The sequence below is a fragment of the Pelophylax lessonae genome, assembly GCF_965119305.1.
Source record: "Pelophylax lessonae genome assembly, chromosome: 1".
In the NCBI taxonomy this organism is placed as follows: domain Eukaryota; kingdom Metazoa; phylum Chordata; class Amphibia; order Anura; family Ranidae; genus Pelophylax; species Pelophylax lessonae.
This window is the reverse complement of record NC_138768.1, coordinates 740,734,114-740,761,374: the sequence shown is the minus strand read 5'-3', so window position 1 is coordinate 740,761,374 and position 27,261 is coordinate 740,734,114. Positions and strand designations below refer to the sequence as shown.

At 48.1% G+C, this 27,261-nt stretch overlaps 1 protein-coding gene across 3 annotated transcripts in view; it reads left to right on the top strand.

The window, feature by feature from the left end:
• The window catches only part of FIP1L1 (factor interacting with PAPOLA and CPSF1), a 186,635-nt gene extending 160,698 nt beyond the window's left edge, over nucleotides 1-25,937 (top strand). For 2 of the 3 annotated variants that reach the window (XM_082256744.1, XM_082256742.1), the window contains one exon: nucleotides 25,580-25,937. In XM_082256744.1, coding sequence (XP_082112870.1) covers nucleotides 25,580-25,724 — 145 coding nt within the window. In that variant the 3' untranslated portion in view covers nucleotides 25,725-25,937. The remainder of the gene's footprint in view (nucleotides 1-25,579) is intronic. The other variant, XM_082256743.1, reaches the window with a different exon arrangement.
• The last annotated feature ends 1,324 nt before the right edge of the window (nucleotides 25,938-27,261 follow it).

Below are 27,261 nucleotides of genomic sequence, written 5' to 3'. Positions count from 1 at the left end.
TGGATGCTGCAATGTCTTGGAACTCCGAGCGACCAGACTGTGTCTGGATCATTGGACGGATCATCTTCAGGATTGTCTAGTGCACATTCAATTGGACAATGCAATGGCCGTGGCTTATGTCAATCACCAAACGGGCACAAGAAGTGTCCTGGCGGCTCTGGAAGTAACCGGCATTCTAAGGTGGGCAGAACAATTCACTCAACCCCCTACCCCGTACACATTCCCGGATTACCTCAGGCGTTGGACCAAGGGGAGTGGTCCCTTTATCCGGAGGGGTTTCATCAGCCATGTCTCCGGCGGGGCACCCCCGAGGTGGATCTGTTGGTGTCTCGGCTCAACAGGTGCAGAGGTTTGTGGCTTGGTCAAGGGATCCTCTTGCGAATGCCACAGATGCGCTGGTGGCCCCCGTGGGGTCAGTATCAGCTGATTTATACCTTCCCTTCTCTCAAGCTTCTGCCAAGATGTCTACGCAGGATCGAGGCAGAAGGGATTCCAGTTATCTTAGTGATGCGGAGGTTTCCCGACTTTCCTTGGAAGCTTCCTCTCAAGGAGGATCTGCTGTCCCAAGGACGGATCTTCCATCCTGCTTTACATTCGCTGGCTTTGCTGTTGAACGCCAAGTGTTGAAGGATAGGGGTTTATCTGAATCGGTGATGCCTACGCTGTTGAAAGCTAGGAAATCTACTTCTAGGTAGATCTACTATCGTACATAAAAGACGTACATTGCGTGGTGTGAGGTGCTCTTTCTCGATGGCTCAGATCTTAACCTTCCTTCAACGGGGGGGTTGAACAGAAGTTGGCCTTGAGCACCATCAAGGGCCAGGTGTCGGCTTTGGTGGTCGTCTTCCAATGACATTTGGCCACACACTCCCTGGTGTGTACCTTTCTTTAGGGTATCCGACGTTGGTCCCTCCAGAGTGGGCTACGTTGCCGCCTTGGGATCTCATTTTGATGCTTTCAGCCCTACATAAGCCTCCCTTTGAAAATATTCGGGTGATTCCCCTGCCTACGCTGTCCCAAAAGGTAGCCTTTTTTGGTGGCTATCATCTCTGGGCGCAGGGTGTCAGCACTAACTGGCTGCGTTATCCTGTCGTTCACCTTATCTGGTGATTCACAGGGATAAAGTGGTTCTTTGCCCCTGTCTGTCGTTCCTTCCAAAGGTTGTCAGATTTTCATTTGAATGAAGACCTCCTGTTGCGTTCCCTGTGTCCCAAGCCTAAACATCCGAAGTAAATTGCCTTGCATGCCTTGGATGTGGTCCAGGCAGTTAAGGTGTACCTAGCAGCTATGGAGTCTTTCAGTAAGTCATACTCTCTATTTGTGCTCAGAGACGGACCTTGAAAAAGGGACCATTTCCAGATTGATCAGACAGACGGAGGTTCAGGCCTATTACATCTGGGGTCCTCCTTTCCCTACAAACTGAAAGCAAAAAACAAGATAAGGGCGCATCGACCTAGTGCAATGCCATAAAATATTTATTGACAAATTGTTAAAACCACATCATGCATTATACTCAAGAGTACGCTATGTAAAATCAAAAACCAAAAAAGTTCCTTCGGCTGTCCAGAGACCGCAAGACCATGATCCTTATTAATGACAGGCGAACTTGAAGGTGTCCATAGGGCTAACGCTTTTCGAGGGAGAACCCTCTTCCTCAGAGCCAACTGATGCTTTTACATGGCGTACTCTTGTGAGTATAATGCATGATGTGGTTTTAACAATTTGTCAATAAATATTTTATGGTATTGCACTAGGTTGGTGCACCCTTCTCTTGTCTTTTGCTTTGTTTGTGTGGATACCCATCATCTTGAGAGGGCAGCAAGACTTCAGATGCCAACGATATAGTCATTGCCTCTTTGGCCTATATGTAACATTTGAGCGCAGGAGACATTTACTTGTCTTTTTTGTTTCCTCCTTTCCCTGTCAAGGTGCACTCTACTAGGGTGCTCAGTGCCTCCTAGGCCTTCCATCAGGCGTCAGTGATGCAGGTTTGCAAGGCGCCCACCTGACCGTCAGTGCACACTTTTACAAAGTTATATAAAGTGGATGCTTCCTTTGGCCGCAACGTTTTGCAGACTGCTGTTTAAGAGGGCCCGATCCTCTTTGAGAGTGTATTGTTTTTTTTCCAGGTGGGCTCCAGTTGTTTGGTTTAGCTCCTGTTGCCTGGTTGGCTAATGTTTAGCCTTGGGAATTTTTTGGTTCTTCCCACCCCTCATGTTCAACACTGCTTTGGAACGTCCCAATGGTTATGAATACCGTACAATACATTTCTCTGATTATTATTGACTGACACAGCACCCGGCCCTCTGTGGAGTTATTCTCCTGACACTGCTTGTAACAAAAACCTGAGTGGCTATAGCAGAGAGAGGGAGTATACCCCCAGGAATGCCCATGGGTGTAGTCAGAATTATTTTCTGCTTAGTGTCCTACTCCCATAGGGGGCAGTATAACCCAATGGTTATGAATACCAGAAGCGGTGTCCCATCAATGCACATCAGAAAAAAGGATTTTATGGTAAGTCAAAAATCCAATTTTCCCAGTCCTATTTTAATGACCTATTTACACAAATTCGCCAACACAAAGTAAAGTGTGTGTAAATATCAGTAGGACAGACCCAGACAAATCCTGGTTTCTATTTCTCTGTTGTATAATTTGTCAATCCCACACATAGAGCTATTCCATATTTGCAGGTACACACAGTGCTGACTCATGTGCTCTCTCATTTTCCCAGTACTGACCCATGTGTTCTCTCATTCTCCCAGTACTGACTCGTATGCATTAGGGCTGAACGATAGTCGATGTGATATCGACTATCGTTCTGCAGGCACAGGCGATATTCATATCGCCAAAGCCACGATATTCAGGCATTAGGCAGAGCGGGGAGAAGTCCGGACTTGGGGGGAGGAGGAGGACTTAGTGACTGCGTCCGTCCCACACTTCCCTCCCAGCTCTGCCTCTAGTATCCAGCCGCAAGAATAAAAATATAAAATTTCCGCGCTAGTATAATGAATAAAAAGGAATAATAAATATCAGCAGCCAACACAAAATCAACCAACAGTGACTCAAAATGCAATAAAACGTAAAAGTGTAGCGCTAAAGAAAAAATTGATAATCATAAAAGTAATAAATTAGTGTCCAAATGAATAAATCACTAATAATCACAATAATGTGTTTAAAAATGTCCAATTGAATGAGTCCCCAACAAAAGAACTGATGTGGAGAAAAAACATATATCCGCAAGTGCAATAATCCAAGGGGGGGAGGGATTCTTCCCGGGACACCAAGGGTACGTGAAGGAAGGGAACACCTCTGTGATGGAATATGATAAGCAGCTTACCAGATTTCCATGGCTGCTCAGATTAGTGAGTCAGCCTCTCCCAGCTGTTTAATCCAAACCACTGAAGGTCAGAAGTTATATAGGTACTTTATCAGCTCCAAGGAACCACCACTCAAGATACAGGAGGATCAGTATAGGATTGGCACTCATCAATATATGTCATCAGTCATAAATGAATATGTGAAGAAAAGAGAGGCAAAGCCCATAGCGTAATCCCGTTTAAAACTTGAAATCTTGTTTATTAAAAGTTATACTCACAGTGTTTCATAAAATAACAGGCATATCAATGGCTATGTCAGGGATAGAGATGCGGCGTCCCGCAAGTGGTCCCAAGTAGTAGATGATGAAGGCCGGCTAGTTTCAGGGGGCGTGTGGACGTTGCGTCTGGAGTCGCCAACGTTTCGTCTCAATAGACTTCGTCTAGGCCTAGTATCCAGCCGACCATTACTCTGCCCTTCTCCGCCCATTGTCTCTCCTGGCTGCATCGGGGGCGGGATCAGGCTGTAATGTTTTTCAATGGAGAGACAATGGGCGGAGTAATGGTCGGCTGTTGACAAAGAGGGAGGGCTGGAGTACGGGGCGGATTGCATGGCGGCGGAACAGTGTTTGCAGCAGGAGAGGGGAGAGATGTCCGGAGCATGGTGGAGGAGCACTGCGGGACAAAGGCTGCTACCGACAGCCCGCTTCCTCTATACTCTGGCTCCGACAGCAGCGTCATCCTGTATACAATTATATTACTGCCAGAAGTAAGAGCAGCCAAACACAGAACGATGTGTGCAAGCCATCCCCACACTATTCACACATCACCTTGGCCAGCAACAACACAATGCTAACCCGCACTGAACTCGTAGCATAGCAATCTGTACGCAGCCTTGCCTTACGCCCACCAATTAGAGCGGAGAACCTCTGACCAATCAGTAGCTACGTTCGGACGTGCCCGCGCGATTTGAACTTAGTCTGGCGGAAGTGTGGAAGGAGTGGGCGGGGATAATAGGGATTCGGGGGAAATAATGATAATAATTGGAACACGGAGGAATATTGAGATAATCTTATAGTTCCTGATTGTCATTGTTCCAGCAGGTGAGTGGTCACGTGTCACGGTGCGGCGGGATGGCGGTGTGTGCTGCGGCTGAGCGGAGGCGCCTGCTGTACAGGAGATGTGACTGGCATTTGTACGGTGTATTCACCCCCCAGCTGATCATTGTATACAGTATATACACTGAGCGAAGATATACTCTTCATAGCACCACACAGGCTCCTCTTAGAGTCTTCCCAGCCAATCGGTGTGCTCCTTACAAAGGCTGCTACCGACAGCCCGCTTCCTCTACACTCTGGCTCCGACAAAAGGCTCGGGCGGGAGAAATTCTAGGAGTGTGGTGGATCCCCTGGCAGAAAGCTGAGCTCTGCTAACTGATCCCTCCTCCGGAGACTGTCTGGAGAAATATTGCGATATATATCGTTAAAAACGAAATATCGCAATATACTTTTTTCCCCAATATCGTGCAGCCCTAGTATGCATTGTCGCTCACACTACTGTCCCCTATATTGTATGTCCTCTCTCACAGTACTGACCCATATGCTCTCTTCCGGCAGCCATACATGGATCAAAATTTGCCCGGTTTAACAGCAACTGGACGAAGTTAAGTGGGTCTAATGATCAATGCTGTATAACCACCCTATCGGGTTTTTTCCGATCGATCAGTATTGTCAGCTATAGCTGTTAGCACTAATCAGTGTACTCTGACAAGAGGAAAGCCTTCCTGCTGCCAGCAAAAAAGTCAACTGGATGGATTCCACCATCCACATTTAAATGTGTGAATGAGAGAATCTGGTCGAATTAAAAAAAATTATTTATGGGCTGTGCCCTACTATTACAGACAACAAAAACACAATAAGGAAGAAACACTTGCAACTGATTTGAAAAAATCCAGATGTATTCTGCGAAACTATATAATATGCTCAAATACCTGGTTGCCAGAGAGCTTTTTTCATCATTCCCTACTAGTGACCAGGATTTGTCCTGCCCTGCTTTACAATTAAGTCACTAGGAATGTTGTAGTGTGCTTGTGATATAATTAACTGATGTTTGGAATTAAACCAGGAAATGTTTATCCTGCGTATTCCTGTGAGTAGAGGTAGAAGAATGGACTCATTATGCTCCAAGTCATTTTTTGATTAATGCCGCATTTTTTTTTTTCTCCGAGCACTTGTTAGTGCAGCACACATTAAAAATATACATCTGACGAATTGGACATCATTTCTTTCTTATTCGCAGAAGAATGTTCTTTGATGTCTTGTTTTAATTGGTCATTTTGTAAGATGCTTAATAACAAGTGATTGTTATTTCTTTTTTATTTTCTTGACATTTTTGCATTCTTCCTGATTAAAATTTTTTTTTTTTTTTTTTTTAGGAAATCACTTTAACTGTCTCATAACTGGCTTCTGTAAAGGTGCAAGCTGGTGTCTATTAGAAGTTGGCATAGTAGCACATATAATTTTACATGTTTGAGCGGCAAATAGATTTGAAGGGAAAAATTATTTTGGTTAGGGGCCTGTTGACCGCCTTTAGGCGTCTGTCAAAGGCATTATTTGTCATCGGTTTGTGACATTTCTGAGATCATTGACAGGTGCATTTATCCTGCAGTTGATATTCTAACCTGCATTTGCAAAGCTTCAGACAGATTTTCTTCTTTGAGCAGAACATAGTTGCACTACCCAAGCAATTTAACACTCTTCCATGCCAGCAATGTAGTGCTTACAGCAGAAATAGCGGGGGTATTTACACTTGTCAAGGCAATAGTGACTGGTAGCGATCATTTTCACAGCTACTGGAAATTGCTGTCAAACCTTCCTCCACCCCCCTTATTCCAACATTCCAAATATCCCATGTTTCAATGTCCCATTTGTGAGTCTGGGGCACCATGGCAGGGTAGAGTGGATGAAGATAAATGAACAATCATTTACTGATCCTGCCTCTGGTGTATGAACCCTGAAATAGTGAGCATTTTGTTACTTTTGGGTTCAGAGCGGTCATTCTCCATCTGCTATGGCCAAGGAAACCGCAAATTGAGGCCGATCTCTGCTTGATTAGCTGCAGTGGAGTGCAGAGGTGATATTAGAGGTCTAATAGAATGCTGATGTCTCCCTAGAGGACTTGTCGCTGAAAATATGTGATCACAGAGGGGGCTTGTCAGCCATGCGCACCCCGGTTGCCACCACATTGCCACACCTGAGCCTGATTACAATGGGGTACCTAAATAAAGTGTACTTGGAACAGGTGTGGTCTATCCAGCACCATCCATAGATTGGGTATATCAGGAGGAGAGGCCTGTGACAGGACATTTTTCCTCCTCCTATCTCTTTTGCCCTGCAGTTGCAGTTGATTTATATATACAACTTGCAACACAGATCATTAATCCCTTCTGGACCGGAAGGTTTTACGCCCTTAATGACCAGGCCATTTTTTGAGATACAGCACTGCATTTCTTTGACAATTGCGGGGTCCTGCTACGCAGTACCCAAATAAAATTAATGTCCGTTTGTTCACACAAATAGAGCTTTCTTTTGGTGGTATTTGATCACCTCTGCAATTTTTGTTTTTTGCGTTATAAACAATTCTGGGGGGGGGGGGGGGAATATATATATATATATATATATATATATATATATATATATATATATATATATATACATACATACATACATTTACTTTCTGCTATAAAACATTCCCAATAAAAAAAATCTAATTTCTCTAGCGCTCATCGACAGACGTAGTCCTCGGTGATACACCACCTTCGGGTTATGTTACCTCCGCAGGAGCAGGACTAGACAGGAAATTAAAAAGCTCTGGCCACACCCTAGGGGCAGTCCCAGAGGGTATATCCTCTCTCTCTCTGCCTCAGCAAATCAGTTATTTTCTGTCTAGTTAGGAGTAAGGACCTAGATACCTTGCTGGGATCTTCGGTCCTGGCAAGATTTTTTTCTTAAAAAGATTTTTTAGACAGCTTTTTTCTCCAGTGTTCCTGTGAGATCTTCAAGCAAGAAAGCTGAACTGGGCGACGGGCTGGATGTTGAGATCCGGTGGTCACCCCAGTTCAGCCTACGAGCGCGTGCAGGCTATAGCTCCGCGCTGGGTCGGCCGCGACAAAGTCCCATTAAGGGACTGACCCCGCGAGTTAAACGTCTCGCTGAAACGCCAAAGACCATGAGTCACGGCGTCCGTATTGGTCGACAGCCCTCCCGCCCCGGTGGAGAGGGGTACTGTCAGGAGTTGGTGCCCGCCTGGTTCCGGTATGGTGAGTAGTATGTTCCCCCTTTTTCCCTGACGGGTTTTGTGGTGAACGCGGGCCCCTCTCTGTATGGTAAGAAAGAGTCCTTTCTATCCTATAACATGTCACAAATCCTCCTACTTTGAGTGTGATTTATGTGTGCAAAAGCCAGGAGGCTTGGCTTGGGAGCTAACAATCTATTGTATACATGTTTTAAAGATGTAATCTGTGGCATTCTGGGAATCTTATGGGTTAAGTATAAGCTACCTACCAGTCAGAAGCCACGGACATGTAGACTGCCTTCCAAATCAGATCTCCAGCTATTTAGCAGGCCTCCCGAACGGCCACGCGGTCCGCCAGGGCCGGTACCGCCAACCACGCATATCCCCATGCAGAGAGAGTGTTGTGTGCCCTGCAGCACACCGCTATTCAGTTTAGGCCGCCGCCATTTTTTTTTTTTTTTGCTGGATCGCACGAGCCGCCATTTTGGCGTAGCCTCGTGTCTCCAGCATGGGGGCGGCCATGTTTGAGGTGATTCTACACCTCGTGGAGCTTGGGGGAGGCGCCGGAAGGCGTGCAGAGGGGCGGAGCCGCCTCCTTTCTTCCTGGGCAGCCAGCCAAAAGACTTCCTGTTTGTCAAGACAGCGCTGTAAGCTGTTGCAGTTTAACTCTGAGCATCAAGTGGTGAGCCTGGGGGTCTATCTCTCTCTCTCTCGATCGATAGGAATCCCTAAGCAGGTAACACTAAGGGGCTTTTTTGTGGCGCTGGGGGTCAGAAAAAAAAAAAAAAAAAAGTTTTTTTCTTTACTTTTGAATTATATTATCCAGGAAGTAACTGGAGTTATTATGGACCCTGCCACACATATTCCCCCACCTGTTTCCCTCGAGGGGGCCTCGGGACCCGCCGGTGCACAGAGTATAGAGTCATTTACAGCAATTTTGGAGTCTATGGGGGCTCGGGTGGAGGCGGCCTGTCAGGGACGGGGGTCAAGGAAGCGACCCCCGCCTACCCCTATACCATCTGACACCTCTGACTCAGATTCAGAGATGGTCACGGCAGTTGCAGGTTCCTCTGCAAGGGCTGTTATCCCAGGTAAAGCCCCCTCAGACAGTGAGGAGGACGCTTCTTCTCTTGCTATAATTCAGGAAGAAGCATTGGTGGACGCACTAGTTGTGGCAGTGCAAGAAACCTTAAAACTTGAGGCTTTACCGGCTGAGGCAACTGAAACAGAGAGGCCTTTTGGGACTAATAAGCCCATCAAGACGGCGAAGGCTTTTCCTGTACCTAAATGTTTTGGTAATCAGATTAAAGGAGAATGGGAGCATTCTAAACGTACCTTTACTATTTCCAAGCGTATTGCTAGACGCTATCCGTTTGAGGAATCCATCATTAAGAAATGGACGGTACCACCAGTCGTGGATCCGCCTATTTCCAGGCTGAATAAAGCCACGGTTATTCCAGTGGAGGACACTTCGTCCTTTAAGGACCCGGTGGATCGAAAGATAGAAGCAGAGTCCCGCACTATCTTTTCTCTGATAGGGTCAGCATTTAGACCAGTAATCGTTATTAGTTAGCAGTGATCCTCAGACGTGTGCTGTGGTTAAAATGCTGGTCAGCTGACCTAGGTTCCAAAAAGACCTTGACCAATCTCCCCTTTCAGGGGAATCGTCTATTTGGAGCCAACCTAGATGAAATCATTAAGGATGCCACTGGGGGCAAGAGCACTTTTTTGCCACAGGCTGCAAAAGCTAAGGGACCTCGCAACAAGCGAGGACCTTTCTTTACCGCCCATAAAGGGCGCCCGGCTGGTACTAGCGGGAAAGGCAAGACTCCTCCAGGAGGGTTCAAGAAGGGGACCAACCCAGCCAAACCCGAAGCAAAGGAGTACACAGCCTGAAGGTGCGCCCCCACCCGGTTTCAGGGTGGGGGGACGTTTTCACCGGTATTCAGGACATTAGATCGAGCATCAACCACTACTACCGGTGCGATTCTTCCCTTCCAACATTTAAGTACCACAGGAAGCGGTAGTTACCGTTCCCTGAAAAGATCTTTTCCTTTACCTTTTCCTAAGATTAGTCCCGATACCTCACAGGAATCGGATCTGGTTGACCAGATAGGCCAAGTAGCCTCTAGTCGGGTGACTTCGGTCCCTGAGGTTCAACCAGAAAAGATCACCTTTCCTGATAACTATCAGGTATCTGATAAATGTGTGGGAACAGAAAACGACCAGACTTTCTCGGATGGTCGGGGCCAGATAGCTCTAGGGACGCCTGGTTCAGATCCAATCAGCGCCAGTGGTCCTAGAAATTCTAGGCTGGCCTCCTCAAGCCGGCCTGGCCGACTTGGACATGTTAGTCGCAGACGTTCCGTGGGAACTTCGTCTCAGGGAGTGTCTGTGGTCTCAAGGACCAATTTACCTTCGTGCTTTACAGTCGCTGGTTTTAATGGCCTGGCCATTGAGACCCAAGTACTGAAGGACAGAGGTTTGTCTACTTCAGTCATTCCTACCCTTATTAAAGCAAGGAAAGCGACTTCCAGCAAAGTCTATTATCACACATGGAAGTCTTATATTGCGTGGTGCGAATCTTTAGGATTTCCTCCTCGTACCTATTCGGTGACTCGAATATTGGCTTTTTTGCAACAAGGGGTTGAGCAGAAGCTAGCCTTGAGCACCATCAAGGGTCAAGTTTCAGCATTAGCAATCTTCTTTCAGAAGCCTTTAGCTACCAAATCCTTGGTGCGGAATTTCATCCAGGGGGTGCGGCACCTGGCTCCTCCAGTCCGCGCGCCCTTACCGCCCTGGGATCTTAATTTGGTTTTGTCGGTTCTACAGAAACCTCCCTTTGAAAACATCAGGGAGATTCCCTTGCTTACTCTATCCCAGAAGGTGGCCTTCTTGGTGGCTATTACTTCTGCTCGCAGGGTGTCAGAACTGGCTGCATTATCATGCCAGTCACCATACCTAGTGATTCATAGGGATAAGGTAGTACTTCATCCTAAGCCATCTTTTCTTCCCAAGGTGGTTTCAGATTTTCATCTGAATGAAGATATTGTACTACCTTCCTTGTGTCCTCAGCCCAAGCATCATCGGGAACATGCGTTGCATTCCTTAGATGTGGTTCAGGCAATCAGGGTATACCTGAAAGCTACGGAATCATTCCGTAAGACGGATTCACTTTTTGTGATCACGGATGGCCCCAGAAAGGGTTTGCCTGCATCTGCCGCGACCATTGCCAAATGGATTAGACAAACGGTGGTACAGGCTTATTCTATTAAGGGTCAGAGTCCTCCGTTCCCTGTTAGGGCGCACTCCACTCGAGCGCTCAGTACTTCCTGGGCCTTTCGCCATCAGGCGTCAGTGGTCCAGGTATGTAAGGCGGCCACCTGGTCGTCGGTACATACCTTTACAAAATTCTATAAAATTGATGTGACGGCATCGGCGGATGCCTCATTTGGCCGCAAGGTTTTGCAGGCCGCAATTTGAGGAGACCGGTGGTCTACCTCGAGGGTTTTTTTCTGTTTGAAAAAAAAAAAAAAAAAAATTTGTTTTCTCTTTTTTTGGTTGAGTCTCATCATTAAGGATGAGCATTGTAAACTTCTAGTTGGCACCGGTTGGGCCTTCTAGATTGGGATTTGATTTCCATTTTCCCACCCCTCAGTTGTGATACTGCTCTGGGACGTCCCGAAGGTGGTGTATCACCGAGGACTACGTCTGTCGATGAGCGCTAGAGAAAAATGGATTTTTGTAAAATCTTACCGTAAAATCCTTTTCTCTTAGCTCATCGACAGACGTAGTCCCCGCCCCTCTGTTTTGGAGTTGGGTTGGGTTATATTCTCTAAGCACTGCTTTTTCACATAACTGATTTGCTGAGGCAGAGAGAGAGAGGATATACCCTCTGGGACTGCCCCTAGGGTGTGGCCAGAGCTTTTTAATTTCCTGTCTAGTCCTGCTCCTGCGGAGGTAACATAACCCGAAGGTGGTGTATCACCGAGGACTACGTCTGTCGATGAGCTAAGAGAAAAGGATTTTACGGTAAGATTTTACAAAAATCCATTTTTCTCTTTCTTTCATTGGCGGACACAGCTTCAGATATTCATAGCCATTGGGTTATACTGCACCCTACAGGAGTAGGACACTAGGCAGAAAAAAAGTCTGGCTACGCCCATGGGCAGTCCCAAGGAATATACTCCTTCTCTGTTTTAGGCCTGCCTGGTCGGGAGTATTTGGAGGGTTTTGGGGTGTACGTGGGCATCTCCTTGGGCCGGTCGGATCCCCGGGCTCCCCTCCTTCCCATCTGGCACCCCCCCACCTCCTTGTCCGCTTTCCCCCATCCTACCCACCCTCCCCCTCCACATATGTTGCTGCCGTTTGAGTGGTCTAGTCCACCTCCTGGGGTGGGGGCAGAATGCTATGCTGGCGATGGGGGGGGGTTGTACCTGGTGGGGGCTCCTGCCAGGGCCCCGCATCCTGCCATGGCCTGTTCTTGAGTTCTGGATTCCCCCCTGCCAGGGGTGCCATTTTGTAGCCTGTGTGTTTCTATGCATGGCGGCCATGTTTGTGTAGTCTGGCAGCAGCCGTGACAGTTGAGCCCTGTGGGTGGCGATTTTGGCGGTGGGAGCCCCTCCTCATCCCCTGGTGCTGACTCCTTGATCGTTTCACTTCTTGATCACGTGGAGTGCAGATTATCCTGGTGGCTGCAGGTGCCTGTAGAGCTTTCTTTTGGTGGTATTTGATCACCTCTGCATTTTTTGTTTTTTGCGTTATAAACAAAAAAGGAGCGACAATTCTGGGGAAAAAAAAAATATATATATATATATATGTATATATTATACAGTAAACCCCCCGCTCCATCGCGGTTCAGTTTTTGCGGTCCCGGTATGTTGCGTTTTTTTTTGCAATGTTATTATACTATATAAATCATTAAAAATTAAATATTTTTGTGTTTTTCCATAGCTCTTGCTATGTCTCTCAGTATCTTTTATGTGTTTTAAATGAGTTTCTATTGTTTTAAAAGTGTGTTTAAAGACCTTTAAAATGCTTTTACACGTACAGTGACAGTAAAAAAAACTTGACTACAATGCATTTTATTAGGGCTTTTCTATTTCGTGGATTTTCCCTTTTCGCGGCTGGGTCCGGAATGTAACCCCCGCAATGGAGGGGGGTTTACTGTATATACATTTACCTTCTGCTATAAAACATTCCGAATAAAAAAAAAAAATCGAATTTCTCTTTCTTTCATTGGCGGACACAGCTTCAGATCTTCATACCCATTGGGTTATAATGCACCCTACAGGAGTAGGACACTAGGCAGAAAAAAAGTCTGGTTACGCCTATGGGCAGTCCCAAGAGTATACTCCTCTGTTTTAGGCCTGCCTGGTCAGGAGTAAGGACCTAGTTCCTTGCTGGGATCTTTGGTCCTGGCAATTTTTTTATTTTTAGATAGAAATTAGATCTACAATCAACTGCCGCACTGGGCCACTGGCCGGATAATCTAGATCCAGTGGTCACCCCAGTCTGGCCAGCGAGCCTGCGCAGACCTTGGCTCCGCGCAAGGTCGCCCGTGACATAGCTCCACTGGACGGGGGCTATCCTGCGAGTTAAACACCTTTCGAGGTTGCATATGACTAGGTCTTTGCCCGAGTCATAGCGTTCCTCCTGGCCGACAGCCCACCCATTTCGATAGAGGGGTTCTGTCTGGAGCAGTGCCCGCCTGGTTCCAGGTATGGTGAGTAGCTGTCCCCCCTCTCCCCATGGAATGTTTTGGGGTGTACCTGGGCATCTCCTTGGGACGGTCTAATCCCCGGGTTCCCCTCCTTCCCGTCTGGCACCCCCCCCACCTCCTTGTCATCTGTCCCACATCCTACCCACCCTCCCCCTCCACATATGTTGCTGCCGTTTGAGTGGTCTGGTCCACCTCCTGGGGTGGGGGCATGATGCTATGCTGGCGATTGGGGCCGGGGGGGGGGGGGGGGGGGTTGTACCTGATGGGGGCTCCTGCCAGGGCCCCCCATCCTGCCTGGGCCTGTTCTTGAGTTCTGGATTCCCCCCTGCCAGGGGTGCCATTTTGTAGCCTGTGTGTTTCTATGCACGGCGGCCATGTTTGTGTAGTCTGGCAGCAGCCGTGACAGTGGAGCCCTGTGGGTTGCTATTTTGGCGATGGGAGCCCCTCCTCATCCCCTGGTGCTGACTCCTTGATCGTTTCACTTCCTGATCACGTGGAGTGCAGATTATCCTGGTGGCTGCAGGTGCCTGTTTCTGCTAGGTGGTGAGTCTGGTGGGGACCTCTCCCTACACTTTGTGGGGTCCCCCTGGTGACTCATGGAGTCTTTTGGAGCACATCTCACCAGATACCCTCTCTGAGGCTGCTGGGTCCCAACCATCCATCCATGCACTGATGGTGGTCCTGGAGTCCTTTTGTGTCCCGGGTGGAGGCGGTCTTCAGGCGATGGGCTAACAAAAAGCGCCCCTGCCTCACCTATCTCATTAGATCCTGAATCTTATTCTGGCCCCGCGGACGTGGGTCACCCTGCTGGGTCTGCAGCCACGCGCCCGGAATCCTCTGATAGTTAGGATGATTCCTCCACATGTGCAACCGTGCACGAAAAGGCGCTGGTGGAAGCACTGATTGTATCTCTGCGCAGGTTCCCTTTTGGCACTCGCCATCCATCCAGAGTGGCAAAGGCGTTTCCTTTCCCTGCCTACTTTGACAGAATTGTCGGTAACGTGTGGGGACGACCAAAGCTTCTCCGTGGGGTCCCTATGCACTTTACTAGGCGTTACCTCTATGAAGGGTCACTTCTTAAGCAGTGGACTGTTCCACCGGTGGTGTACCCTCTGGTTTCCAGATTAAACAAGGCAACTATGATTCCGGTTGAAGAGTCCCTAGCCTTTAAGGATACGGCTGACAGGAAGGCTGTGGCCCACAATATGTACACTCTGGCTGGTTCAGCACTGAGGCCGGTATTCACCATTGCCCTGGTGTCACAAACTCTGACCGAGTCGGCTAAGCTTTTACGCCATGACTTGGAGGGGGGGAACAGCTCCCCACTGCCTTTGCCGAGCTGGCAGACCAGCTTGTCCAAGGGCTGCAGTTCATCTGTGATGCCTCTTTGGATGCGGCTTCTCTAGTAGCTTGGCTTTCTGTTTTGGCAGTGGTCCTTCGGCCTGTCTTTTGGCTCAAATACTGGTCTGCGGACCATACTTCTAAAAAGGCCTTGACTGATCTTTCCTTTCAAGGAGATCGCCTGTTTGTAGCTACCCTAGATGACATCATAAAAGGTCTCACGGGGGGGGGGGGGGGAAGAATACCTTTCTTCCGCAGGCTACTAAGGACAAAATAACCTTGTCGTAAACGTGGGCCTTCCTTTTTGGCTCATAAGAAGTTTTTTCGTCCCTCGGGGTCGACTGACAAGGGCTCAAAGCCTTTCAGGGCCTTCTCTGGAGGATCCAAATGAACGTGGTCTGGTAAGCCGAAAGTGGGCTTCTCCAGACCGGCGGACAAGGCTCCTTCAGCATGAAGGTGCACCCTCACCCCTATCAGGGGTGGGTGGACAACTTTGCTGGTTTCCAGACCCGTGGACTTCCCTGGTGCAAGACAAGTAGGTCCACAAAGTCATTCAGTCCGGCTACAAGGTAGTTTCCCTCTTGTCCCCCTGCAAGCTTCTTTCTTTAACACTTGCGCCTGTCCCCGGACCGCTTACAGGGGCTGTTTGGGGTGGTACAAGACCTGTAACATCAAGGGGTGATTGTCCCGGTTCCGACTTCGGAACGTTTGAGGTTTTTACTCAAACCTATTCACAGTTCCCAGGAAGGAAGGTAAAGTGTGTCCAATCCTGGACCTCAAGGCGCTGAACTGCTTTGTGCGGGTTCAGAAGTTCAGGATGGAATCCATTCACACGGTGGTGGCATCCCTGTGTCAGGGGGGATTTCCTCGCCTCTATCGGCATCCAGAATGCTTACCTTCACATTCCAATATGTGCCAGTCACCAGTGCTTCCTCTGCTTTGCCATGGGAGAGGAGCATTCTCAGTTTGTGGCAGTACCCTTTTGTCTTGCCTCTGCTCCTCGGGTCTTCACAAAAGTGTTAGCCCCGGTGCTAGCTTTGCTACTGCAACAGGGGATCACGGTACTGGGCTACTTGGACAATCACCTTCTGCTAGCGGAGTCTCCTTCTGCCCTGGTGGAAAACTCGAAGATCATAACACGAACTTTGCAGGAGTTTGGCTGGATTCTGAATTTTCAGAAGTCTGCCCTGGTTCCGTCCACAAAACTGGACTATCTGGGCCTGACTCTGGTCTCAACCTTAGCCAGAGTGCTCCTCCCTCTGGACAAACTCCATAAATTGCAGGCTGTAATTCGTCTCCTGCTGTCCAACAAATTGTCATCCCTCCTGACTTGCAGCTGGGCCTGATGGTGTTTACCTTCGAGGCGGTTCCGTTTGCACAGTTCCATACGAGGTCCCTACAAAGGGAGATTCTGACCAAATGGGATAAGACTCTGCAGTCTCTGGACAAATAGATCCGGCTGAGTCGGGGAACGAGGGAGTCCCTGATATGGTGGCTTCATTCTTCGGCGCTTCGGCTGGGCAAATCCTTCCTCCTCTTGTATTGGACAGTGGTCACCATGAATGCCAGCCTGTCCGGCCGGGGAGGCGTCCTTGGCAAGCATTCTGCTCAGGAGATCTGGATGCTGGAAGAGTCCAGACTACCGATCAATGTCTTGGAACACCAAACGATCAGACGAATCGTCTTCAGGTATGTCCAGTGCTTATTCATTGCCACGGCCGTGGCTTATGTCAATCACCAGGGGGGCACAAGTAGTGTCTTGGCGGCTCTGGAGGTAGCCAACATTCTAAGGTGGGCAGAATGGTTCATTCCAGTCTTCTCCGCCGTACACATTCCCGGGGTGGAAAACTGGCAGGTGGATTACCTCAGTTGGCAGGTGTTGGACCAAGGGAAGTGGTCCCTTCAAGCCGGAGGTGTTTCATCAGTTGTGTCTCCGGTGGGGCATCCCCGAGGTGGATCTGTTGGCATCTCGGCTCTACAGAAAGGTGCAGAGGTTTGTGGCACAGTCACGGGATCCTGTGGCAGACGCCACAGACACGCTAGTGGCCCCGTGGGGTCAGTATCGTCTGATTTACATCTTCCTCCTCTCAAGCTTCTGCCAATACTTCTGCGCAGAATTGAGCAGAAGGGATTCCAGTCATTTTAGTGGCTCCAGGCTGGCCTCGCCAGGCTTGGTACGCCGATCTAGTGCTGCTGGTGTCCGACCTTCCTTTGAAGCTTCCTCAAAGGGGAGGATCTGCTGTCCCAAGGACCAATCTTCCATCCTGCTTTACATTCGCTGGCTTTGATGGATTGGCTGTTGAATGCCAGGTGCTGAAGGATAGAAGTTTATTTGAGTCAGTGATTCCTACACTGTTAAGCTAGGAAATCTACTTTTAGGAGGATCTACCATCGTACGTGGAAGACGTACATTGCGTGGTGTGAGTGTCTTGGGATTCATCCTCGCTCCTTCTCGGTGGCTCGGATTTTGACCTTCCTTTAATGGGGCTGAACAGAAATTGGCCTTGAGTAATATCAAGGGCCAGGAGTCTGCTTTGGCGGTCTTCTTCCAACGACCTTTGGCCACACACTCTCTGGTGCGTACCTTTCTTCAGGATGTCCAACATTTGATTCCCCCAGTGCAAGCTCCGTTGCTGCCGTAGGACCTCAATTTGGTGCTTTCGGTCCTCCAGAAGCCTTCCTTTGAGAAACCTTGGGAGATTCTCCTGCTAACTTTTTGGTGGCTATCACCACTGCGTGCAGGGTGTTTGAACCTGCGGCGTTATCCTGTCAGTCACCTTACCTGGTGATTCACAGAGAGAAGGTGGTTCTTTGCCACTGTCCGTTGTTACTTCCAAAAGTTGTTTCTGATTTTCATTTGAATGAAGACATTGCATTGCTTTCCCTGTGTCCCAGGCCTAAACATCCGAAGGAAATTGCCTTTGATTCCTTGGATGTGGCCCGGGCAATTAGGGTGTACCTGGCAGCTATGGAGTCTTTCAGGAAGTCAGACTCTTTGTGCTCACGGATGGGCCTTGTAAAGGGTTGCCTGCTTCCTCTGTGACCATTTCCAGATGGATCAGTCAGTGATTTAGGCCTAAGCCAATTAGGTGCGACTCCATACAGATGGTACAAGGCAGACTGATCACTCATATATACCAGAAAAAAAGCAAAAAAAAAAAACCATAGTGCAACACCTAATGAACCACCATTTAATTTCCTTATGCCAAATAAATGCTTACAGGTAATAAGAGTAAAAAGAGCTTATCTGCCAGAAATGTTTGACCGCCAACGAGATGACCGCTGCTTCACTCCGTAGTGACGTCCCGCGTCACAGGTCCCGCCCGACGCGGCGTTTCGTCCAATGTTAGACTTCTTCTGGGGGTGGTCAGCAGGTGCCACCATACTCATATAGTTGAGACAAGCGGTATGTCCCTTCCGGCGGAAGCGTCACACCACACCGGAAGCAGAACAAAGAAATGCCATCTTTGACCAATAAAGGAGATGACGATCTGATATGGATCTATTAGCGGTCTACAGTAGTTAAAAAAACAAATCAGAAATTTTTGACTACTTTAGACTGCTACTAGATCCATATCAGATCGTCATCTCCTAAATTGAGTGCCTTAGTCGACAATCCCATTTTTCTCTATTGTTCATTGACGGACACAGTCTTCTTGTTCTCAATAGCAGTAGGGTTATGCTGCCCCCTACAGGAGTAGGACACTAGGCAGAAAAAAGTTCTGGCTGCGCCTATGGGCAGTTCCAGGGCGTATACCCCCTCTTTCCCTGGGATGGGATAGGATGTCAGTTTTAATCTGCCTAGTCAGGAGTAAGGACCTAGTTGCTTGCTGGGGTCTCTGGTCCTGGCAAAAGTTTTTTTTTCTAGTTATGTTTTTCTCTGGATTTTTTTCCTGTGAGATCTACAAGCAACTATGCCGTATCTGGGCGACAGGCTGGATATATATAGATCCAGTGGTCACCCCAGCCGGCCAGGGAGCGCGCGCAGACCCCAGCTCCGCGCTATGTCGGCCGCGACGTAGTCCCACCAAACGGGGACTGGCCCCACGAGTTAAATCTCTCGCCAGGTCGCATACAACCGGGTCTAGGCCCGAGTCGTAGCATTCCTATTGGCCGACAGCCCCCCATTTCGGCGGCGAGGAGTTCTGTCAGGAGATGGCGCCTGCCTGTTCCTGGTATGGTGAGTAAACTGTCCCCCCCCTCTCCCTCTGGCGGGTTTTGGGGTGGACCCGGACCCCTCCGTATGGTTGGACCCTCACGTTCCCGGGTTTCCCACTGTCCTGTCACACCCCCACCCCCCTTGACAAAAACGCCCCCCTCCTACCCCTGCCTTATCTGATGTGTCAGATTCTGAATCTGATTTAGCCACCGCAGACGTGGGTCTCCCTGCTGGGTCTACCACCTTTCGCCCTTTCTCCTCTAATAGCGAGGATGACACCTCTCCCTCCACCACCGCGCAAGAGGACGCACTCTTTTTATCTGTGCGTGAGACCCTGAAAATGGAGGATGCGGGTGCAACTGAGGCGCAGGTTACTTTTGGCACTCTCAAGCCATCCAGAGCATTTAAGGTTTTCCCCTTTCCCGCGTATTTTGACACCATGGTCAAAAACGAGTGGGACCGCCCAGAGTGTCCCCCCGCGGTGCCTAAACTCATTGCTAGGTGCTACCCCTTTAAAGAGTCCGTTGTTAAAAAGTGGACTGTGCCAACTACGGCGGACCCTCCGGTTTCCAGACTGAATAAAGTTACCTTGATTCCAGGGGAGGATTTCCCCGTCCTTTAAGGATCCAACGGATAGAAAGGCAGAGTCTGTCGCCCGCAATATGTACTCCCTGGCGGGGTCTGCGCTCAGACCGGTGTTTACTATTGCCCTTGTGTTGCAAACTTTGACTGAATGGGCTAAGTTATTACGCCGTGACCTGGAGGGGGTACAACTTCCCCCTGCCCTTGAGGAGCTGGTGGACCAGTTGATCCAGGGGCTGCATTTTGTTTGCAATGCCTCGCTGGATGTGGCTCCAATATTGGTGCGACGGTGTCAGCAAAGGTCCTCTGGCGTATACTTTGGCTAAAATGCTGGTCTGCGGATCAGACTTCTAAGAAGGCCTTGACTGATCTACACTTTCAGGGTAATGGCCTTACAGGTCTTATAGGGGGCAAGAATACCTTTCTCCCATAGGCTAACAAGGATAAGGACCCTTGTCACAGACGTGGTCCCTCCTTTTTCAGCACAAAGTTTTTTCATTCCTCAGGAACAAGTGATAAAGGATCAAAGTCTTTCAAGGCCTCCTCCTGTGGCTCCAAGCGACCCTGGTATGGGAAACAGAAATTGGGTTTCTCCAGACCTGCAGATGAGGCTCCTTCAGCCTGAAGGTGCGCCCTCACACGTACCTGGGGTGTGGGGATGTCTTTGCTGGTTTCTGGATCTATGGCTATCCCGGATACCAGACAAGTGGGGGCACGAGGTCATACGGTCCGGCTACAAGATCGAGTCTCGCTCTGTCCCTCCAGTAAGGTTTTTCCCTTCAATGTGCGACTGTCCCCGGATCGCTTACAGGCTCTCTTTGGGGCAGTACAGGGCCTGGTACAACGAGGAGTAATTGTTCCGGTTCCGTTCTCGGAATGTTTTCAGGGCTTTTACTCAAACCTGTTTAGGAAGGAGAGCAAGGTGCGTTCAATTCTGGACCTGAAGGCACTGAATTGCTTTGTGCGAGTTCAAAAATTCAAGATGGAATCCATTCACACGGTGGTGGCCTCCCTACACCAGGGGGTTTCCTGGCCTCCATAGACCTCAAGATGCCTACCTTCACATCACAATATGTGCAAGACATCAACGGTTTCTATGTTTTGCTGTGGGAGAGGATCACTATCAGTTTGTGGCATTACCCTTTTTGGTCTCACTTCTGCTCCTCGGGTCTTCACAAAGGTGTTGGCTCCGCTCCTGGCTTTGTTACGCCAGCGGGGGTATATTGGTCCTGGGTTACCTGGACGATCTGTTTCTCTGTGCGGATTCCCCCACGGTGCTGGTGACAAGCTTAGAGATCACCATGAGAACTCTGGAGGAGTTTGGGTGGATTGTGAATCTACAGAAGTAGTCCCTGGTTCCTTCCATGAGGCTGGACTCTCTGGGCCTGACTTAGGACTCATCCTCAGCCATTGTGTTTCTTCCTCCGGGCCAAACTTCAAAAACTCCCAGTCTGTGATTCCGCTATTGCTATCCAGCAAATGGTCGTCCCTTCGGACTTCTGAGAGTTCTGGGACTGATGGTGTCGTCCTTTGAGGCGGTGCCGTACGCTCAATTTCATATGAGAATACTCCAGAAGGAAATTCTTCTCAGATGGAACAAAGAGTTCTCTGGAAAATCAAATTTAGTTGTGCAAGGTGAACAGGGGGTTCCTGTTATGGTGGGTTCGGACCCCGACGCTCAAACAAGGAAAAACCTTCCTCATATATTGGACAGTGATCACCACAGATGCCAGTTTGTCTGGATGGGGAGGTGTTCTTGGCAAGCTTTCTGCTCAAGGGGTCTGGTCTCTGGAGGAATCCAGGTTACCAATCAATGTTCTGGAGCTGAGCGGGATCAGGCTTTGCCTAAGCCCTTGACGGAGCACCTTCGGGGCTGTCCAGTGCGCATTCAATCGGACAATGTCACGGCTGTGGCTTATGTCAGTCACCAAGGGGGCACCTGTTCTTGTGGCTTTGGAGGTGGCAGGCATGCTTCAGTGGGCGGGAAAGCTTTGTTCCGGGTCTCTCCGCCGTTCACATTCCGGGAGTGGAAAATTGGCAGACGGTTTACCTCAGTCGGCAGACCTTGGCTCCAGGGGAATGGTCTCTCCACCCGGAGGTGTTCCAGCAACTGTGCCTTCGTTGGGGCACCCCAGATGTAGATCTGTTGGCATCCCGGAACAACAGAAAAGTGCAGAGGTTTGTGGCCCGTTCTCGGCACCCTCTGGGAGATGCCACAGATGTGCAGGTGGCTCAGTGGGGTCAGTATCGGCTGATGTATGCGTTTTCTCCACTCAAGTTGCTGCCGAAACTTCTTTGCATGATCGAGATGGAAGGGATTTCAGTCACGATTGTGGCTCCAGAATGGCCTCGTCCGGCTTGATACGCCGACCTGTTCAGGTTTTCGCAGACGTTCCTTGGAGACTTCCTCTCAGGGAGGATCTGCTGTCTCAAGGAACAATCTTCCATCCTGCTTTACGGTCGCTGGCTTTGACGGCTTGGCTGTTGAAAGCCAGGTGCTGAAGGATAGGGGCTTGTCTGCTTCTGTGATTCCCACTCTGCTTAAAGCGAGAAAAGCGACTTCTAGAAAGATCTATAATTGCTTGTGGAAGTCGTATATTGCGTAAAGTCTGATTCGCTTTTTGTTCTCATGGATGGACCAAAGAAAGGGCTGCCCTCGTCTGCTGCGACTATTTCCAGATGGATCAGACAGACGGTTGTGCAGGCTTATTCAATTAAGGGTCAGGTTCCTCCTTTCCCAGTTAAGGCGCATTCTACTCAGGCGCTTAGGGCTTCCTGGGCTTTTTGCCATCAGCCATCTGTGGTTCAGGTTTGCAAGGCGACTACCTGGTCGTCTGTTCATACTTTCACAAAGTTTTTTAAGGTGGATGTGCTGGCATCTGCAGATGCTGCTTTTGGCTGCAAATTTTTGCAGGCCGCTGTTTTAAGGGTGTTTTTACTCTCCCTTGAGGGCGTTTAATCATCTGCAGGTGGATCTCATTGGGGCTGCACAATATTGAAAAAAAATCACATTGCGATATTTTTTTCTCACTGTATATATATATATTGCGATATTTTTTGCGGCGGATCCTCTGTCGCGCATGATGAATGTTGTGAATGTTGGCTGTGACTGAGCGGTGAGCGCCGTGAGCAGTGGCACAGCAAACCAATGACGTGTGACTGTGCAGGCACGCGGAACGTGCAGCCTTCTGACCATACAGGGTTAAGGTAATGTAGGGCAGTACTGCAGCCTTCTGATTGTACCATACAGGGTTAATGTTACTGTAGGGAACTGGGTGGGAAGTATCACAGCAGGTTAAGAGGACCCCCTCCCCCCCCCACCCCACTAGCTGAAGTACTCTCTCCTCCCAATACATATCCTCTAGCGCCCCCCCCCCCCCCCCCCATCATGTGTGCTACTTGCCCTTCCCGGTTATTGTGCGCTCCCTCCACTGTATCTATAACACTCCACAGACCTCAGATCATCAGCGCGGTTCTGGCAGTGAAATCTCCCTCCCTCCTCCCAGCTTCCTTCTCCTGTCTGTCTACATCCGAACATGTGCAGGGGGCGGGGGATGCTCAGTGAGATGTGTGGGCTGCCAGTAGCCAGAGAGGTGTCTGCTGTTACAGCCTACCACACTATCGCATGTCTGGCGATGTGACTATCGCCCAGGCTCACTGCACGATGTCGATGTGCACATCGAATATCGTTCAGCCCTAGATCTCATCTTGTTGTTCTGATGGTTCCTATGTTGCCTGGTTGACTGTGGACTTATTTTCTGCTGTTCACACCCCTCATGTTTTTATGGCACTACTTTGGGATGTCCCTACTGCTATTGAGAACAAGAAGATTGCGTCCCTCAATGAACGATAGTAAAAATGGGATTTTTGTCTTACCGTAAAATCCTTTTCTCAAAAGTTAATTGACGGATGCATTACCCACCCCTTTATTATTGGGTTGGTATTGTTTTCTCTGACACTGCTTTGATTCAAAACTGACACCTTATAGCAGGGAGAGAGAGTATACCCCCTGTGACTGCCCATAGGCATAGCCAGAACTTTTTTCTGCCTAGCGTCCTACTCCTGTATACTGCTATTGAGAACAAGAAGACTGCGTCCGTCAATGAACTTCAGAGAAAAGTATTTTACGGTAAGACAAAAATCCCATTTAATAATTTTAGGCCAATATGTATCTGCTAAATAATTTTGGTAAAAAAAAACATCCCAATAAGTGTATATTGATTAGTTTGTCTACAAACTAGGGGAAAGATGTCTTTTTTTTTTTTTTTTAACTAGTAATGGCAATCAGCGATTTTTAGCCGGACTGGATGGGCTCACTGGATGAACAGAGACCTGTGTTCCTAAATGCATTTGGAAGGATTGGGAAACAGAGATTTCGGGCACAAGAGTTTTGTTAAAAAGATTTCTTTTATTCAACACAAAACTAAATATTTTAAAATCATAGAAAAATACAGGCAATTAATTGTGTATTAAGGACACAGTGAGACCACACAACAATGGTCTATGTTGTACAATATCTCAGTGCATAGAACTTATAAAAGTCGATTTACATACAGTTCAAAGTACAAGATCATTAGTAGTCATATAATCCTTGGAAACGTATTGTTTGATATCAGAAGAACCGCCGACGGACACCCAAGCAGTATGGTGCCGGTCAGCGGGGTCGACTGAAAGTATAAGTTAACATTCACCATGTAATATATGACCTTTGCTCGACATGTTTCGCTTTCTTAGACAAAAAAGCTTCATCTGGAGCATATCATTTCTTTTGTCTGTACATATAGTAATCAGGCACATATCTCAATTTCCATAGAGAATTCTTTAACGAGGAGGACTGTGCGTTTTGGGAAGCTCAAAAAAGGCAATGTATAGTGACATAGTAGTGAGGGTAGTCACTCCATGTCTCATATCAAACTTAGGAAGGACCAGAGCTTAAATGTAGGGAGCGTGTCTCCTCTGTTTGTATGTCGGCCCTTGCCACGCTGTTCCCAGCTTCCGCACAGTCCTCACCAGTGGAGGTTCCCCATCCGGTGAGGACTGTGCGGAAGCTGGGAACAGCGTGGCAAGGGCCGACATACAAACAGAGGAGACACGCTCCCTACATTTAAGCTCTGGTCCTTCCTAAGTTTGATACGAGACATGGAGTGACTACCCTCACTACTATGTCACTATACATTGCCTTTTTTGAGCTTCCCAAAACGCACAGTCCTCCTCGTTAAAGAATTCTCTATGGAAATTGAGATATGTGCCTGATTACTATATGTACAGACAAAAGAAATGATATGCTCCAGATGAAGCTTTTTTGTCTAAGAAAGCGAAACATGTCGAGCAAAGGTCATATATTACATGGTGAATGTTAACTTATACTTTCAGTCGACCCCGCTGACCGGCACCATACTGCTTGGGTGTCCGTCGGCGGTTCTTCTGATATCAAACAATACGTTTCCAAGGATTATATGACTACTAATGATCTTGTACTTTGAACTGTATGTAAATCGACTTTTATAAGTTCTATGCACTGAGATATTGTACAACATAGACCATTGTTGTGTGGTCTCACTGTGTCCTTAATACACAATTAATTGCCTGTATTTTTCTATGATTTTAAAATATTTAGTTTTGTGTTGAATAAAAGAAATCTTTTTAACAAAACTCTTGTGCCCGAAATCTCTGTTTCCCAATCCTTCCAAATGTAATTGATCAATTGAGGATAGGGGCACACCCTAAATTGGATACGTCATGGCCAAGATGGCTGCTATCTGTGGACACATGACTTGTAAAATAATTGTGTTCCTAAATGGTAGGAACACAGGATCCTTGTGTTCACACACAGAACAGCGGTCTGCCGTGTTTACAGCGGCAGACCGCCGTTCTGTTTCCACTGGGAGCAATTGCGGGTACCCGGTGGCTGGCTCCCCCTGTAGCCAATCGGTGCGCGCGCACGCCCACACTAACTGCTACACGAAGCGACGTACGTGTAGGTCGTTTCGCGTAAAAGAGCCAAACTGCTGCAGTAAAACTATGGCGGCTGGTTGACAAGTGGTTAAAAACAACAAATATTGTAACAGGCAACCTGTAGTCCTAAAAGATATTTTTGATAACATTGATATACCTGTTATGACTTTGTCAGTCTAATTGGTTTAATGCACTGTTTGTCCATTCTGTTAGCAGCAGCAGGCGCCGTCATGACAGCGAAGAAGGAGACAGTCACAGAAGACACAAGCACAAAAAATCCAAACGAAGCAAGGAAGGAAAGGATGCCGGAAGTGAGCCTGCCCCTGAACCCGAAAGTGTTGAGGCATCTGCTGATTAATTCCCCCAGAACTAATTTCCTCTGTGGGGATCACAACCAGTTTTACTTGTTTGATTTATGGTCCTGGGGCCAGGATGCATTGCTAGGAATATTTTTTCAGGGTATTAAAAAAAAAAAAAAAAAAATTACTCTTATAATATTAGTTCGCATGTCCTTTGTTTGAAATTTTCTTTTTGTATTTTTCTGGGGGAAATAAAGAGTGATTTTTTTTTTTCATGTTTTTGTATTCATTTTAAGATTTGGTCTTTTTAATGTTTTTTTTTTCTATTTGCCACAAGCTTGGAGGCCAGTTCATGAACTTATAAGGAAGATAATGGTTTTGATGCTATAGGCAGGGCTCAAAATGTCAATTCTTGAGCTACTAGCCAGGCCTTAAGAGTTACTCACCACCAGTTGCCCCACCCAACCCCTACCATGCCCCACTCCTAAACATGCCTTCATAAATTATTTCATGAAATAACACTGTTAAATGTTTTATGCAGAATTAAGTTACAAAAATAAATAACCACTTTAACAATATTAGTATAAATGATATCAGTGTCCATCATTGCAGCCTATCAGTGCTGCCTTATTAGTGCAGCCCCATCAGTGCAGCTTGTCAGTGGCCATCATTGCCACCTCATAAATGGCCATTAGTGCCACCTTATCATTGCAGCCTCATCAGTGCCTATGAATGCAGCCTATAACTGCATGGGGATCACAGGGAAGAGAGCCGACTGGAGCTCAGAGCTGTTACACAGCTTGGATCTGAAGCGCCAGCTGCTGTCAAGCAAAGTTCTGCCTGCTGGACCAGCTCCTATGATAGACCGGACACTGATTCAATTTCCTGTCATTGGACCAGTGTGTTGTCTACCATAGGAGACGTTTCGGGAGGCAGGATTTTGTTAGACAGTGGCACAGCGGGAGATCCTCAACAGTTTCCAGGCTGATCGCTTCTGACATAAGCAGTATGGCCTTTTTCTCTATCGTCTATCGACAGACGCAGCCTGATCTTCATCAGCTGAATGGGATATGCTGCCCCATGCAGGAGTAGTCTAGGCAGTACAAAATTTTACATGTACACATCCATGGGGCTGTCCCCGCAGGCATAACCCACCCACACTCAGCTCAGCAAACCAGTTTGTTTCTGTCTAGAGAAGGATTAGGACCTAGGTTTCCTGCTGGGACTCCAATCAGTTTTTTTTATTCTTTTCAGAAAATGTTATTTTATTTATCTTTACTCACTTGCTAGCTAGTGTCAGTGGGATTCTCCTGGTGATCTACAAGCAATGCCGGCTGGGGATAATCTAGATCCTTATGGTCCCCCCCAGGCTGGCCTATGAGCGTGAGCAGGTTATAGCCCCGCTCTAGGCCTCGCCAGGACGGTTCCCCTTTCCAGATGTGGAGGAGCCTGTGAGCGGATGCCTCACCGGAACGCGACGACCTAGAACACCCTGAGGCGCAGTATACCCCTCGGCTGGCAGCACCCCCACTTCTGGTGGGAGGAGGTCTGCCCGGAGCAGAGCCCATCCGGTCCATGGTTTGGTGAGTAAATGTG